At 41.0% G+C, this 17,441-nt stretch overlaps 1 protein-coding gene across 1 annotated transcript in view; it reads right to left on the reverse strand.

Moving 5' to 3' along the window:
* Positions 1 to 493: 493 nt before the first annotated feature.
* VDAC2 (voltage dependent anion channel 2) overlaps positions 494 to 17,441 on the reverse strand; it is a 38,149-nt gene continuing 21,201 nt past the window's right edge. Inside the window, exons 4-9 of the mRNA XM_073686065.1 lie at positions 11,094 to 11,246; positions 10,108 to 10,160; positions 5,570 to 5,797; positions 4,487 to 4,637; positions 3,933 to 3,990; positions 494 to 1,108 (exon numbers count right to left, since the gene is read on the reverse strand). Coding sequence (XP_073542166.1) covers positions 1,017 to 1,108; positions 3,933 to 3,990; positions 4,487 to 4,637; positions 5,570 to 5,797; positions 10,108 to 10,160; positions 11,094 to 11,246 — 735 coding nt within the window. The 3' untranslated portion in view covers positions 494 to 1,016. The remainder of the gene's footprint in view (positions 1,109 to 3,932; positions 3,991 to 4,486; positions 4,638 to 5,569; positions 5,798 to 10,107; positions 10,161 to 11,093; positions 11,247 to 17,441) is intronic.

The following is a 17,441-nucleotide window of genomic DNA, read 5'->3' on the forward strand; positions in this document are numbered from 1 at the left end:
AGAGAGAGAGAGAGAGAGAGAGAGAGAGAGAGAGAGAGAGAGAGAGAGAGAGAGAGAGAGAGAGAGAGAGAGAGAGAGAGTGTGAGAGAGGGTGTGTGTGTGTGCGTGAGAGAGAGTGTGTGTGCGCGTGTGAGAGAGTGTGTGTTCTAGTCATCTGGTTTAAAGGGCATAAAAAAAATTGCAACATTTTTATTGTTTTCATAAATCAACCCAAATCATATATCGACCAAACTTTTCCGCTAACATGAAGCATTATGTGTCATGAAAAAAAACATCTTAGAATCACTGGGATATGTTGAAATGTTCCAGAATTATTACCTAAAAGTGACACTGGTCAGAATAGTAAACAAAATAGCCTGATCAGAATGATGAAAACAGTCTTGGGGGTAAAGGGGTTAATCTGCCACTTTACTATTGATATAAATGTATCACCAGTTTCATTTTAAACACCATGTTCTAACAGGTGAAATTGTAAAGTAAGACACTGCACAAGTTTTACACGTAACTTATGTTTTTATTTTCCTTTTTTTGGGATATCAAAAAAACCCTCACAAAATAAAGGTGATTTACTCAAAACTGCCGTCTTCCTGACTGATCTGATCTATGGCGCTGATGCTTGTGTCAGACTTCGCGTTATCAAATGTTAAAAAGGAACATAAAAAACTAACATGCATACACATGTACATTTTGTGTTTCCTCTTTTCAGAGGTCTGTGTGAACCATGGTGGGAAGCACTGCCTAATGGTTATATACACATGTAAATAACATGTAAGGGAGTGCTTCTCTGTAGGATCCCAAGGCGAGAGAGAGGGGGAGGGGTAATGGCAAATTTAATTAAGCTCATCCAGAGAGCATGGACATTCCTCAATTCGGCTCATGTCCTATGAAAATGGGTAAGGGAGGACAGAGAAAGGCAAAATAGAAGCTTTGCTGGTTATGAGTAAGAGAACAAATATATAGGTAAGGCTGAGTTTCCTGGATATCCCTTGGTAGTTGCAATTGAAAGGGAGAAAAGCTTAAGCCTCCAATTCTAGACCTAAGCCCAGTTTGTGGCCACCAGCATTTATGTTCTTTCCATCTACCAATGCAGATAGTGTGAGCTTCACTCCTGAGGAAAAATGCAAAAAAAAAAATAAAAATTAAAAACAGTATTTAAAGTTAAATAAATCAGTACAGTTAATACAAGTTCTAATAAATATGCACCTGGAGAAAAATCTGACTAGAAAAACAATGGTACATGCTAATTGAAATGCATCATTATGAGGTATTTTACTCAATAAGAGGACTCCCTTAATGGGTTGGTACAAAAGAAAAAGCTATTTTTATGCTATCCTATTGTAATTAACAATCTAACCTTATTTCTAAATACACTAATTTATTTATTTTTTCTTGTATTGATGCTTTGTTTGCACTCCCAGTGCATGCTAGGATAGTCAAATGAGTCATCAGGGGGTAGATGCTGCAGTCCCTGCCAGTCTCTGCCCCCTCCCTGAAATGAAGTCATCAGAAACCTCCAGTTTCAGGAGCTGGGCTAGTCCCTGCTCTAAAGAGCATGCGTCTGTTAATTCCTAAGTGCTCAGTAGATTATGTCACCCCAGCGGTCTTCAATTTTAAATTGTTAAAAGTTCTCCTTCGATTTAGATTCTCAGTAGATTCTGCAATTGTGCAATATGCACAGTGACAGCGCACTCCCTTGCCGGGTCTGAGCAGAAGTAATGAGCCGGTAAAGGCACACTGTCAGTGCATGTTATAAGATTACCTGGCGTCTTGCAGGAAAAGCAGAGACCAGCGGAGGAGGCACTTGTGTCTGCTTTTACTGTAGTACGCCGGGTAACCTTACAGCACACAGAGTGCACTCTTGCCACTGTCTGTGCATATTGGTATCTGCCTCAAAACAGCAGTGGGTGGAGCCGAGCTCCGCCAGATGCTGTTAAGCAGTTAAATGCAGCTTTAAATCTGACGGCAGCATAGCCCCACGGCCTCCACGCAAAGCAGGGAGCTGATGGGTGTCCATGGCAGCCGAGAATCAGCTGAAGTAGCACTAGTTTGGTATTGCTGCATATAGTACAAGCGATTCAGGTTCAAGTACTCTAATTTTTTACTACAACCCCTGGCAAAAATTATGGAATCATCGGGCTCGGAGGATGTTCATTCAGTTGTTTAGTTTTGTGCCATGTCTGTGATCGGCTTTTTTTCAACAACATTAAAGTAATTTCAAATGGCAACTTTAGGGCTTTAAGAAACACTAAAAGAAATCAAGGTTAAAAATGTGGTACTCAGTAAGGGTCATTTTTTTCAGACCAAGCAGAGGGAAAAATTATGGAATCACCCTGTAAATTTTTATTTCCAAAACTAACACCTGCATCAAATTAGAATCTAAAAACATGCATCTAAAAAGGAGTGATCACACCTTGGAGAGCTGTTGCACCAAGTGGACTGACATGAATCATGGCTCCAACACGAGAGATGTTAATTAAAAAAAAAGGAGAGGATTATCAAACTCTTAAAAGAAGGTAAATCACGCAATGTTGCAAAAGATGTTGGTTGTTCACAGTCAGCTGTGTCTAAGATCTGGACCAAATACAAACATGGGAAGGTTGTTAAAGGCAAACATACTGGTAGACCAAGGAAGACATCAAAGCTTCAAGACCGGAAACTTAAAGCAATATGTCTCCAAAACAAGAAATGCACAACAAAACAAATGAGGAACGAATGGGAGGAAACTGGAGTCAATGTCTGAACGAACTGTAAGAAACCGCCTAAAGGAAATGGGATTTATATACAGAAAAGCTAAACATAAGCCATCATTAACACCTAAACAGAAAAAAACAAGCTTACAATGGGCTAAGGAAAAGCAGTTGTGGACTGTGGATGACTGGATGAAAGTCATATTCAGTGATGAATCGCGAATCTGCATTGGGCAAGGTGATGATGCTGGAACTTTTTTTGTGCCGTTCCGATGAGATTTATAAAGATGACTACATGAAGAGAACATGCAAATTTCCACAGTCATTGATGATATGGGGCTGCATGTCAGGTAAAGGCATTGGGGAGATGGCTGTCATTACATCTTCAATAAATGCCCAAGTTAACATTGATATTTTGGACAGTTTTCTTATCCCATCAATTGAAAGGATGTTTGGGGATGATGACATCATCTTTCAAGTTGATAATGCATCCTGCCATAGAGCAAAAACTGTGAAAACATTCCTTGAAAGAAGACACATAAGGTCAATGTCATGGCCTGCAAATAGTCCAGATCTCAATCCAATTGAAAATCTTTGGTGGAAGTTAAACAAAATGATCCATGACAAGGCTCCAACCTGCAAAGCTGATCTGGCAACAGCAATCAGAGAAAGTTGGAGCCAGATTGATGAAGAGTACTGTTTTTCACTCATTAAGTTCCATGCCTCAGAGACTGCAAGCTGTTATTAAAGCTAGAGGTGGTGCAACAAAATACTAGTGATGTATTGGAGTGTTCTTTTGTGTGTTTGTTTTTCATGATTCCATAATTTTTTCCTCAGAATTGAGTGATTCCATAATTTTTTCCCTCTGCTTGGTCTGAAAAAAAATTACCCTTACCGAGTACCACATTTTTTATCTTGATTTCCTTTTAGAGTTTCTTAAAGCCATAAAGTTGTCATTTGAAATGACTTTAGTTTTGTGCCATGTCTGTGATCTGCTTTTTTCCAACAACATTAAAACAACTGAATGAACATCCTCCGAGCCCGGTGATTCCATAATTTTTGCCAGGGGTTGTATACTTATTGGTCCCTCTTAAAGAAGACACAGACACCTTGTTTGGCATTGTCATCACTGTACTGACCTGAGAGTCATATTGACGGGTCATTTTTACTGGCTACAGTAAACACTGTAAAAGGGTAACTGCAAAGAATGTTAAAAAGGCATTGGATTATAGAGGAGGCACTCACCTGGCCTTAGAGTCTGGGTATAACCTACTCCAACAAGGCTGGCATTGTTCACCTTTGCCTAATTGAAAGAAAATTTAAAAAATCTGTCTCAATAATTCATTTTTCATTAAAATAAATTTACAAATGTAAAAAAAAAAAAAAAAAAAAAGGATTTTTTTCACTGCTTCCTGGCAATATACACTACAGAATAGGTAAATATACAACTATGCAATATAAATAGAACCCATGTGTTATTAGCATGTTTAGGGTATATTATAGAGAAATGAGATCGGCTATCGCTTTGAACAAAGTATACAGATCCTACACAGACCAAAAACCTGGCAGTGTGGGGTATTCAAATGTAGACAGCATTCACTCATTTGCAGTTCAGATAAATAGGAGAAACATTAGGAGGATACTCTTATGTGATATTCCATGCTAGTAGATTATGACGCTCAGTGACTGGATATCCTAGGCAGACGGCCAGAGTTTCAGAATTATTGGTATTCACAGATGGTGAACACCAACATGGTGAACAAACAGCCAGCAGTGAGTGAGTATTATTCAATACTCACAGAGAGGGATGCATTAGAGTCCAACTGGTACTTAGCAGCAATGCCAAAGCGGGTACTGTTGTTTCCAGATGTCCAAGCAAGGTTAACTGCTGTCTCCAATTTATCACTAACTTTTTGATAGATTGAGCCAGCAAATTCAGATCCATCATTGCTGAAAAGAAAAGTGAAGGGTATAGTTCAATAAACACAAATACCATTTAAAACCTCAAAATATTAGTATATTTATTAAGTTCTGTGCTAAAGAGCCCAGTAAGCCTTTAACAATGACCAATCCCGACACACAATGCCGACATTTCCCTCATGTCCTAGTTTTAGGGAATTATATTGGTATGATGGGTTCTCCTCCTATAGTTGCCAGTGAAACTTTCCTCACAGATTGCACAGATCTCCTGTACATAAAATGCCTGGGGGAGGGGGGAGCATGTCACCAGATCTGTCCATCCGCCTCTTCCAATAGAAAAGCATATTTCTCCCCCATTTTAAAAGTGGGGGAGGCTGATGGACAGGTCCGTTTACATGCTCCTCCACCAGCAGACATTGTGTGGATAGGTCAGTCTGTGAGGAAAGCTGCACTAACAAGGAGTACCCATCATACCTATATAATACTAAATTTACACAAAATAATGTCCTCAACACAGCTGTTAAACATAACGTGGCCAACCCATTTGAAATAGTGGCATCAAAAAAGTGTAAAAAATATTGTATATTAATTTCATGTTGCCCATGGGTAAAGCAGCATGAACGAGTGAGAAATTCTTTGTACAAGAAATTTTTGCTAAAAATGTGACAGATTTGTCTCCAGAATCCAATATTAATCCCTTTCCAACATCTGCAATATATGTACAGTGTATGTTGAGTGTGGGCTCAGGAGCTGAGCCCGCACCATACATGGCAGATGCCGATTTACAAAGCCGATCGCTGCTGTTGCAGGCAGACATCAGACTGAGGCGCCATAACTGAACCTCAGCAACCAATGGGAAGCAATTATCACAGTTTGAGAAAAACACAGACACAGAAGACATTAGGTTATTATGGAAACAGCAAGTACAGTCTCTTTACTAAGCAATCATGAAATATACTCACACATTGGTGTGGAGCTGGAAGTCTCCTGTCTTGTAACCGACTGCAAAGTTATTCTTGGTCAGCTTGGATTTGGCACTATCGAAGGTCATTTGATAACCAGCAAGCCAGCCTTCATAGCCCACAACAGCTGCCCCATGGATGGCAGGACCAGCAAAATCAAAGTCCACATCACAGCCAAGGTTCACATACTCACGCTTGTAGGCAGCTTTAACCTTACCACTCTTCTTGCTGATTAAATGGAAGCCATAAAGAAAATGTGTTAACCAATTTGCAACACAACCAACTTGCACCTTTGACATTTTTAAAGATGTTGTGCACTACACACTTTCAGTGAACCCCTCCACGACCAGGCGAATTTCCATTTTTCAAGAGCCATAACTTTTTATTTTTCCATCTATATAGCAGCACGAGGTCTTGCTTTTTTGAGAGACAAGTTATACTTTTTAATGGCACCATTTATTTTATCATGTGAGGCAATGGAAAGCAGGAAAAAAAAAATCCAAGTGTGTTGAAATTGCAAAAAACAGTGTACTAATTATTATTATTATTTTTTTTTATTTACCAAGTTCACTATACGGTAAAAATGACCTGGCAATATGATTCTCAAGGTCAGTAAAATTACGCAGAAAGCAAACGTGTACAATAAGAATTCGGAAATTTGTATATAAAAAAAAAATAATAATAATTTTTTTTTTTTTTTGCACGTGCCAGCATTTTCCCAGACCCGTAACATTTCCAATTTCAGGATATGAGGCTGTGTGACGGCTTATTTTTTTCGTCCTGAGCTGACGTTTTTACAGATAATATTTTGGGGAGGATAATGTTTTTTTGTTGGCTTATTGCTGGATCCAAAAAAACAAATTCAGCAGTTTTGATTTTTTCCCCGTTACGCAGTTTACTCGTCAGATTCATTTTAGATTTTGATAGAACGGACTTTTACGAACGCAGTAATATCAATTTTTAAGCTTCACGGGAATCCTTTCTTTACTAAAAAATGACGTGTGTTGATTACTACTCCTTCCAAAAGCACTCTGTCACACCTCTTTGCCCATATGTCCCTCACATACATCCATTTACACTAATGCCGCATTCACGCGTCCATTTGTCATGGTGCGCAGTGTGGTCAGGTCTCCTGGCCGGGTAAGGCGAGGCTGGGGAGCAGAATTAGTAAAGCATTCATTAAGTGCTTTGTCTTCTCAATCACTGCTGCTTATACAGAGTGCTGTAGTTATGTGGAGCTTGTCATGCGGTTGCGATTCTCAACATAGACAGCAGCTGAGATCATATAAGCTTTCAGTGTAATGTAATGTCTGCCACTGCTTGTGCAGAGAGAAGCAACCAGGTGACAATCTCATCACCAACTGCTGCACTTTGAATAAGCAACAGCGATTGAGAAGACAAAGCACTTACTGAATGCTTTACCAATTCAGCTCCCCACAGGAAAGCTGTGGGAAGTGAGGTGAAATGCAGGTGACGTGTGAGGAGACAAGTGTTCGGCAATAACGCACACCCATCATAAGAGGTGCTAGTGAGGCAGAGGAGCACCTTCAGTAACCGGCTAATCCTATTAAGGTAGAAGAAGGAAAGCTACAGGAAATTGTTCGTGCTGATTGCTATGGGAATGTACAACAACTACCGAAGTGTGAAATTCTGGTGTATTATTGGTGTTCTAATGGTATATTGTTCTGAATAGGAATGTATGACATTATACCTGCAAAATTCTACTGTTATTTTGTAATTCATGTGTATTCTACAGCTGTGATACTGTAATTTCCCTTGGGATCAATAAAGTATATTGTATCAGCAACCAGAGATCTGTGGAAAAATGCTGACGTGGGGGGGGTGGGGTGGGAGGGAGAGGAGTCCGTAAAGCACTCGGTAAGTGCTTTGTCTTCTCAATCACTGCTGTTAGTGTAGAAAACGGTTGTGATGAGCTTGTCATCTGATTGCCGTGGTCTGTAGAAGCAGTGAACGATATGACAAAAGCTCTTTTGTAATATCAAATGCTGCCTATGTAGAGTGCGGCAACCAGGTTAGAATCTTGTCACAACTGCTGCATTCTGCACTGGCAGCAGGGAGTGAAAAAAACACTGCCTTATGGATTTAGCAGCCCCCTACAAGAAAAAAGGGGTAGGAGGCGCTTCAGACACTTCCAGCTTTCCGTCAGCTGGATGAGGCAGAGGGATCCATTTCAAATGGAGAGGGAACAAAGCATGTTCAGCCACTACTAGAGAGGCTTAGATGGAACGACAACTACCAGCAACACAAAAGTAACGGGGCATAATGCTAAGCCTTAAACGGAACTCTACAACCAGTTTATTTTGTGTCATAAACCATGCCATCACCTTTAAAAATAGTGTGAATGGGGTCCCTACATCCAATTTACACCCTTCTAGTTGGCCTTGCATATCTCAGAAAACGTGCTTAATTCATGTCCCGTGCTGCATGCAAAAGGTAATGAGTTTATAACAAAAAAAAGGATCATGTCATTTGAAGGGAGCATCATTTTTAATATATTTAAATTGCAAGTATTCATTTAAATAATGTCTGCAGAACTAACTACATGTTAAATGGTAGCGCAACCCTTCTAAGTACAAAGGCATTAGAGAGGGGAGTGTTGCCTTCTATGCGAAAGTATAAAGGCTATGTGCCCACGATGCAGAAGTGCTGCGGAGCGTTTCTGCATCTACCTGGCAGAAAAAAACACATGCGGATTTTATATGTGCTTTTTTGCCAGGTAGAAGCGTTTGTGAAGAGTTTTTAACATGTGATTTCGCATGCGGGTTGTCAAGCGCTTTTCCAAGCGATTTTAGCATCAATTGGAAAAGTGCTTGACAACTTGGTTACACTATATAAATCCATGCAACCGGCATGGATTTATGTTGTGTGACCAAGTAAAGATGCTGCAAATGCAACATCAATAGTAAAAAACAAAAAACAAACACACCACACCATTCCACTCACCTACCGATGGCCCCCGGTCTCCACTATGGTGCGTCCGGTGTCTTCGGCGGCTCGCAGTGCTCTAAAAAAGACCTTCCATGACATCATTTAGCCATGTGTCAGGTCACGCGACCGCAGACGTCAGCGGTCAACGTGCCGAAGAGCCAGCAGCGCCACCGGGAGTAGACAAGGGGCCTTTAGAAGGTAAGTATGTTTTTTTTTTTTTCTTTTTTAACTACAAGTACTATGGTAGCCGGGTCTGGAGGAGAATCTCTTCTTCTCCAGACCCGGATACCATCCGCGCATTGAATCGCATAATATCTGCATGTATACGTGTAGTCATGTGGATGTTATGCGGTCCAATGCAAGTCAATGGCGGAAATTTTGCTGCGATTCTGCAAAATTAATAGTTGTGCTGCGGATTTTTCCGCAATGATAATCCGCAGCATGTGCACAGCACATCATTGGGAAACATGGCAGACAACTTAAGCGTTTTTAATGCGTTTTTGCAGCGTAAAATGCGCAGCGGAAACGCATTAAATCCGCATCGTGGGCACGCAGCCTTATAGTCAATCAAGGGAGCCCATACTTTTTATGGACAGCCTTTTATAACAACTGTTGCCATCTAATGGTACAGGGGAGAGTATGTAGCAAAACAACATCTGCTAGAGTTCTCCAAGTCTGAAGACCAAAATTCTCTCTAGGCAGAAAGCTGCCTTCCTTGCAGACAAGCATATGTCTGGGATCAAGTGTATTGTGGTACACAACTTGACCATGTAGTAAGCTTCAACTGTCGCTTAAAGGGTTGGTCCGGTACCTAAAGTGTCCTTTCTAAACATCTACCTTTACACCCCCCTAACCACTTTTGTAATTGACTTGATTATAAAATACCATACACTAATACCTATCTAATCTTTTTTTATTTTTTTTTTCAACTTTACTTTGTGACATTTTGTTTGAAAAGAGTCTGAAACAGGAAGTCACAGAATCCTGGGGCTGCACTAACATCTCTGCAGCATCTACCGCCCCTCCTGGAACAGGATGAAGTTACTTACTACAATTTCTTGTGTCGTTACCCTCTGAATATGTTCTGCATCCATGGTGATTGAAGCAGTATTAGAGTAGTAGAGTGAGGGCCCTCCGCTCAATCTCCACCACCGCTGCTTCAAACTGTGAAAGAAGAGAACGTCAGAGGGCATAGATAGGTTGTAAGCGTCACACCCCGATGAAGTCCTGTTCCAGTAGGGGCAATAGACGCTCTGGAGAGGGAGTGCAGCCTCAGCCTCCTGTGTGAGGCTCTTAACAAAAGGTCACAAAAAAGTGACAGGATCAGAAATGTAGAGTATTTTCTAATAAAACTAAATACAAAAGTGGTTAGGGTGTGAAGAGGAGATATTTTGAAAGGACAGGGTGTTTTTTTTTTTTTTTGTTTGTTTTTTTTGGTACTGGACCAACCCTTTAACGCTTATTAGTAGAGTTTCACCCTGGTCGATCACTTAACTTCCGGAAATCAGATCTTGGCTGAGAGAGGAGCAGTGCACAAGGTATTTCAAGATTTCATTTTTTTTCTAAGAATATACACTGAATACACTTACCCTGTGTTTGGTGAAAATGTTGTGTCAAATGTCAACTTCAAGCCTTTAGCAAGCTGTTAAGACAAAAAACAAAAACACAAACACTGTAAAACCCAATTAGACACAGCTGAAAAATTATATATCCCAAATCTATACATACCGACACACACACAATCCTTTACAGGATGAGAAAATTACTACATCAGCCTTTTCATGACATTTAAGATTTAAAGGGGTTATCCAGGACTTTAATTTTTTCTTCTTTTAGGCTAAGAACTTCCAGCCAGGTAGTTGCCAACTGCCTGCTTCCTATGCCCAGCGGTGATCTCCGGCTTCTTTGGACTTCACTTTACCAGGCACCTTCTCTTCCGGTCTGCTGTGACTATTGACAGCTGGCTCCCCGTAGTTTGACAGGCAGTGGTGTGCTGGCTATCAGCATGACGTCGACAGTGACGTCACTAGAAGTAGGACCATCGACGGCAGGATAGGTCCATGACCAACTAGCTGTCAGGAGATAACTTCCTGACTGTTCTGTCCGGCAACTATCAACTACCTGCCTGTATGTTCTTAGCCCCATATGGAAAAATAACCAATGTACCAGGAAACCCCTTTTAACTCTCGACACCTGGAATTTCCACTTGCCAGTCTGCAGATTTAAACATGCAAAGCCGTTTGAGATTAGAAAGAAGTGTGCCTTATGGAACAGAATACATAAGGAGGTGTGTTTGCATCAGCCTCTGTGCGAGACTCGTGCTGTGAAGCACAGAATAGCTTCACAACAGGAACAGCCCACCACTCAATACAAAGAGAAAAAATGACAGGCAAAACAAGAGGGGAGCAAGAGACACAAAAATGCAGGAACATTCTTCAGTCTGATAGTGAGACAAATTAGATACATATGCAACACTACAGCCACCCATGAAGTGATTAGCAATAGGTAAGCAAAGTTCCATGTAAAGACTAATACTATGATATAGCTCAAACGGCTCACATACATGTTTTCTTACCTGATCTTCAATAGTAATTTCTGTCCCCAAAGTATTATCTGTGTTCCATTTCTCTGTAAAAGTCAGTCCATATTCTCCCCACTTGTATTTGGTCTCTAAACTGCCATTCACTTTCCCAGAGTCTGTGTTTGATGAACCAGATGTTGCAAATTCCTGAAAAATAATTGTACTTTAATTCAGACGTTTAACCTCAAACACTAGTCAATTTCTTAACGGGTAAAGAAAACAGTCTTGCTGTGCAGTTGAAAAAGTCAATAGCTAGCCTCTTTCAGCCATTCTAAACTCTTGGGATATTTGGACTTTCCTGGTTTTGCCAATATCCCCAATCATCAAAGCTCTTTAACCCTTTCATCCCCCCCCCTCCTTCCCCCCCAAACCTGTTTTCACCTTCATGACCAGGCCAAATATTATAAATTGGACCAGTGTTACTTTATAAAGTAATAACACTGGAAAGCTATAATGGATTCGGAGTTGTTTTTTTGCTCGTGACATATTGTACTTCATGATAATGGACAAATTTGCTCGATAGGCCGTTTGTGAAAAAGAAAGGCAATTTGTCAAAATTTCTGCAATTTCCAAACTTTTCATTTTTATGCCCTTAAACCAGAGAGAGTTATGTGATACAACATAGTTCATAAACATTTCCCACATGTCTACTTTACATCAGCACAATTTTTGAAACATTTTTTTGTTAGGAAGTTAAGGGTTAAAAGTTGACCGGCGGTTTCTCATTATTCCAACAATATTTACAATACCATTTTTTGGGGGACCACATCACATTTGAAGTGACTGAGGGGTCTATATGACAAAAAATACCCAAACATGACAATCTAAACTGCACCCCTCAAGGTGCTCAAAACCAAATTCAAGAAGTTCATTAACCCTACAGGTGCTTCACAGGAATTAATGGAATGTGGAAGGAAAAACAACATGCAACCTTTGTGTAAAAAAAAATAAAGTTACATTACACTTAATTTTTTTTATTAATTTCACAAGGGTAACAAAAAAAAAAAAAAGTTTGGACCCCAAAATTTGTTATGAGAGGAAGAAGCATCATATTTTGCTGGACTGGTTTTCATTCAGACCAAAGGGCTTAAGAGTATTCAGTCTGTAAATCCAATAAATTCCCTTTCTGTTTAGTTCTTGGAGCCTATTAGGATAATTCTCGGGAATTTGATCAATAGGGCTGATTTTTAGATTCAGAAAATCTTTATTATGCACCATTGTGCAGTGTCTAGAAAGACCTTTGGTCTGAATGATGTTTCTGAAGTTTTTTTTATAGTTAATGTATAAGTTTTACTATTTTCATAATTACTTCCTTATTGTATTACTATTCCTTTTTATTGTGTTATTCACAAGATCTATAAATAATATTGTTTTTCACATATATACACATAAATCCTTGGTTTTACATTTATCATAGTTTTTTGACACAAATATGGTGTTCCTCTAAAATCATGTACGCTATTATATAAATATTCCCTCTTTTATGTTTTCCTTCTGGGAGTAGTATAATTCGAACCCGCATCGCAGCGCTCTGCTGGATGCTACTATCACACACCTCTCTCCTTCCACGCCACCGCACGTCAGGTGATTCACTACCTGTCTGTGTATCTCCTGTATTTAAGCCGCAGTCTTTATACTACATTGCGGCGTTTTCTCAGGATCCTATTACTACACATTAGGTCTCTACGTCACTACATGACATATGTCAGATAACCTGTTCCTTGCACTATTCCTCCGTTGACAGAGGATATTACTAGCTATATTTTATATGGGGGTACTTTTTATTTATTTATTTTTTTATTTTATTTTGTTCTTTCCAGTTCCATCTCCCTTTATGGAACGATATCTGATGGGTGTATTCTCATTAGAGTTTTTAATGTTATACACATTTATTTTGTTCTTACCTAATGTGTACACTTACTTGTTAGTAAGTAATATTGCTTTTATGTAATTACTCCATTTGACTGATACCTTTGATTATTTATACTTTTCTGTCCAACATTATCTTTTTGCCCCCCTTTTTTTTTTTTTTTTTTTCTCTCTTTTGCACACGGCCTCAGGTGCAAAGGTTATGTTTGGTTTTTTTCTGCTCTTCCTTTTTGAACCCTTTTTTTTTTCCATTTGCTGTCTGTATATAAATGGAGTGTTTCAGTGCATACATTGATATATCTGTTGGTGCCCTGATGAAGGGGTGTGGAACACCCAGAAACGCGTAGGCATTTACCAATAAACAAGGATATTATTACATGTTCCTGACTTGAGGATCTTTCAGCGGCGCGGACGTATATCTCTACTTTCACCGCCTTTGGATTTATTCTGGTCCTGTGGGACACCCATTGGAGATCCGCTGCAGCTGCTTTTTATACGTTATGGTGGTTGTGTCCTTACACAACCAAACCAGGTGAGCACCACCTTTTTATTATTCATTCCTATGTCTACAGGTGAAACTCTATTGGTCTTTGCGCTCTCTCTCTCTCTTTGTAGAGATTTACACGGAAACACCGATGTAAGCGATCAGCGTAGTGCAGGATAAATGTGGGCCTAACCATATTACGATCTTTGGGAGGCAGAATGAACAAATCAACAGCAGGCGAAGAATTGTTTTTTTTTGTTTGTTTTTTTTACACTGTTTCTCGTGCAGTATAAGTGATTAGACAACTATTCTTCGGGTGAGTGCAGTCAGTGATGCCAGATTTATATCAGGTTTTTACGTTCAGCTGCTTCACGCAATAAGACTTTTTGCTGCAAAAACTAGGTTTTTGCATTGCCATAGTTTGAAAGCCATAATTTTTCCATATTTTGGTCGAGAAGCATGTGAGTGCTTGTTTTTTTGCGGGACGAGTTGATATTCCTATTCATACAGCACGGGACAAGCCGGATGTATGAGAGAGGAGCCCGGCGTCCCAGGTTCGGCAAGGATCGCGAGGAGGGAAGGGTATGCCCAGTCGATCGCCGCTGCCCCGATATAGCTAATTTTTCCCAGTGCCTGCCGCCGGCACAGAGGACCACAGGATGACCTCTTCATTCCAATAAGGACAAGGAAGAAAAAACAAAACAAAAAAAAAACAAAAAAAAAACACACACCACACACGAGAGAGGATGTGGGAGGGTCTATTTGATCTTTGTTTCCTGTCCCTATTAGGGTGGGGTGCCATCCTCCTGTGGTGTGGTCATGGTGGGTTACCTGAGAAAAAAAAATAAGGGGTAAGGGGAAATCCATTCTTCCCCCTACCTGGGGTATGGCGTCACTTTGCAGTCTTTATCCTCACAAGAGCGACCTCCGAACATTAAGCCTTTGCTTCTCTTGCTCTGGTCACCCTATGTGTCTTGGTCTCTTGGGAGCCTTTTCGATTATATCTACTCCTCCGAAAAGGATCCTTTATGAGGGCAATACAATATTAGGGAACCCATTCTTATTGTTCCCTGCTTTTCCAAGATATCATCCAACACCGGGCCAAACAATTATTCCTGACAAGGAATGGAGCAAAGCCTAGATTTCGTTATGATATTCCAGGACCAGCACTTCGACCATAGTGCACAACAAGCCGAATTAGTGGGCACTGCCGTCCTCCATACACGTGTATGGAGAGAGGCTGAACCCACTAGATGACTTCTGCTTTGGAGTATGCATATCACATACATCACCGCAGTTCCTGGCTTAGAAACAAGCAAATCCTCGCAGCGCACAGTGCATGCGCTGGGGGAAAACTTAAAAGTCTGCAGTCACAATTTAGATTGTTTGACATCATCCATATCAAATCCCAGGCTAAGTGCTGGATTAATAGAAATGCAGATGATACAGAGAATAGTCTGGGTTCACCCATTGAACCATATGGTGCTGATTTGCATATAACTCTGAAGTGAATTATCGAGTATACCAGGCTATGGGTGTAAAAAGAAGGAGGTAAAAAGCTTCATAAATTCACCTGGTCTTTGGAGTCGGTAAGCAAAACCTCCAACTTGATTTGATCAGCTGTCATGTGCCTTCATAGCCACGGGTGGAATCGCGATCCATCCGCAGCTGTTAACATGTTAAATGTCATTGTCAATCTCTGACAGCAGCATTTAAAGAGGCTGTCCACTACCTTAGGATAGGGCATCAATGTCTGATTGGCTGAAGTCCGACACTTGGCACCCCCGCTGATAAGCTGTTCGGCCCCTACAAGTAGACGGCCAAGCGGTACTTACGCAATTAAGTACTTCTGGACGGCGGCCGCCGGCACCGATAACAGCTGAATGGCAGGGGTGCCAGACCCTGGCCGATCAGACCTTGTTGCCCTAGCCTAAGGATAGGGCATCAATGTAAGAGTAATGGACAACCTCCAACTCATGCTTGCCGGAAGAGGGTCACAAACCTCGCCCATTGGCGCTCCTGTCACATGATCGCAGGGCACCGATGGGTTGGCATGGCAGCCAGGTGTCTGCAGAAGACCCATTGTGCCTGTCATTGCAGATCTATGGATGCCGGCCCGTGGCCGACATTCAAAATGAGGCTAACATTTCTTCTACACATAGCAGGGCTGTAGTAGTGATGAGCGAACGTGCTCTCCACTGCTCAGTACTCGCCCGAGCATCACGGTGCTCGACAAGCTCAGCAAGTATTTCTGGGTTGCTTGGGCGGGAACTCTGGTCCCCACCCTGCATGTTTAGCGCTCTTTAGAGAGCCAATGAACATGCAGGGATTGCGTGTAATGCCGTAGTCATGTTGGTTGTGGGCATTACCGTGATTGGCTGGCCGCACAGAGTCATCAAGTGTACAGTACAGACCAAAAGTTTGGACACACCTTCTCATTTAAAGATTTTTCTGCATTTTCCTGACTATGAAAATTGTACATTCACACTGAAGGCATCAAAACTATGAATTAACACATGTGGAATTATATAAAAAGTGTGAAACAACTGAAATTATGTCTTATATTCTAGGTTCTTCAAAGTAGCCACCTTTTGCTTTGATGACTGCTTTGCACACTCTTGGCATTCTTTTGATGAGCTTCAAGAGGTAGTCACCGGAAATGGTTTTCACTTCACAGGTGTGCCCTGTCAGGTTTAATAAGTGGGATTTCTTGCCTTATAAATAGGGTTGGGACCATCAGTTGTGTTGTGCAGAAGTCTGGTGGATACACAGCAGATAGTCCTACTGAATAGACTGTTAGAATTTGTATTATGGCAAGAAAAAAAGCAGCTAAGTAAAGAAAAACGAGTGGTCATCATTACTTTAAGAAATGAAGGTCAGTCAGTCCGAAAAATTGGGAAAACTTTGAAAGTGTCCCCAAGTGCAGTTGCAAAAACCATCAAACGCTACAAAGAAACTGGCTCAAATGAGGACCGCCCCAGGAAAGGAAGACCAAGAGTCACCTCTGCTTCTGAGGATAAGTTTATCCGAGTCACCAGCCTCAGAAATCGCAGGTTAACAGCAGCTCAGATTAGAAACCAGGTCAATGCCACACAGAGTTCTAGCAGCAGACATCTCTTCAACAACTGTTAAGAGGAGACTTTGTGCAGCAGGCCTTCATGGTAAAATAGCTGCTAGGAAACCACTGCTAAGGACAGGAAACAAGCAGAAGAGACTTGTTTGGGCTAAAGAACACAAGGAATAGACATTAGACCAGTGGAAATCTGTGCTTTGGTCTGATGAGTCCAAATTTGAGATCTTTGGCTCCAACCACCGTGTCGTTGTACGACGCACAAAAGGTGAAAGGATGGCCTCTACATGCCTGGTTCCCACCGTGAAGCATGGAGGAGGAGGTGTGATGGTGTGGGGGTGCTTTGCTGGTGACACTGTTGGGGATTTATTCAAAATTGAAGGCATACTGAACCAGCATGGCTACCACAGCATCTTGCAGCGGCATGCTATTCCATCCGGTTTGCGTTTAGTTGGACCATCATTTATTTTTCAACAGGATAATGACCCCAAACACACCTCCAGGCTGTGTAAGGGCTATTTGACCAAGAAGGAGAGTGATGGGGTGCTACGCCAGATGACCTGGCCTCCACATTCACCAGACCTGAACCCAAATCGAGATGGTTTGGGGTGAGCTGGACAGCAGAGTGAAGGCAAAAGGGCCAACAAGTGCTAAGCATCTCTGGGAACTCCTTCAAGATTGTTGGAAGACCATTTCCGGTGACTAACTCTTGAAGCTCATCAAGAGAATGCCAAGAGTGTGCAAAGCAGTCATCAAAGCAAAAGGTGGCTACTTTGAATAACCTAGAATATAAGACTTATTTTCAGTTGTTTCACACTTTTTTGTTAAGTATATAATTCCACATGTGTTAATTCATAGTTTTGATGCCTTCAGCGTGAATGTACAATTTTCATAGTCAGGAAAATACAGAAAAATCTTT

This window comes from Phyllobates terribilis, unplaced genomic scaffold (genome assembly GCF_046119375.1).
Source record: "Phyllobates terribilis strain yellow unplaced genomic scaffold, ASM4611937v1 Scaffold_5__5_contigs__length_657084704, whole genome shotgun sequence".
Classification (NCBI taxonomy): domain Eukaryota; kingdom Metazoa; phylum Chordata; class Amphibia; order Anura; family Dendrobatidae; genus Phyllobates; species Phyllobates terribilis.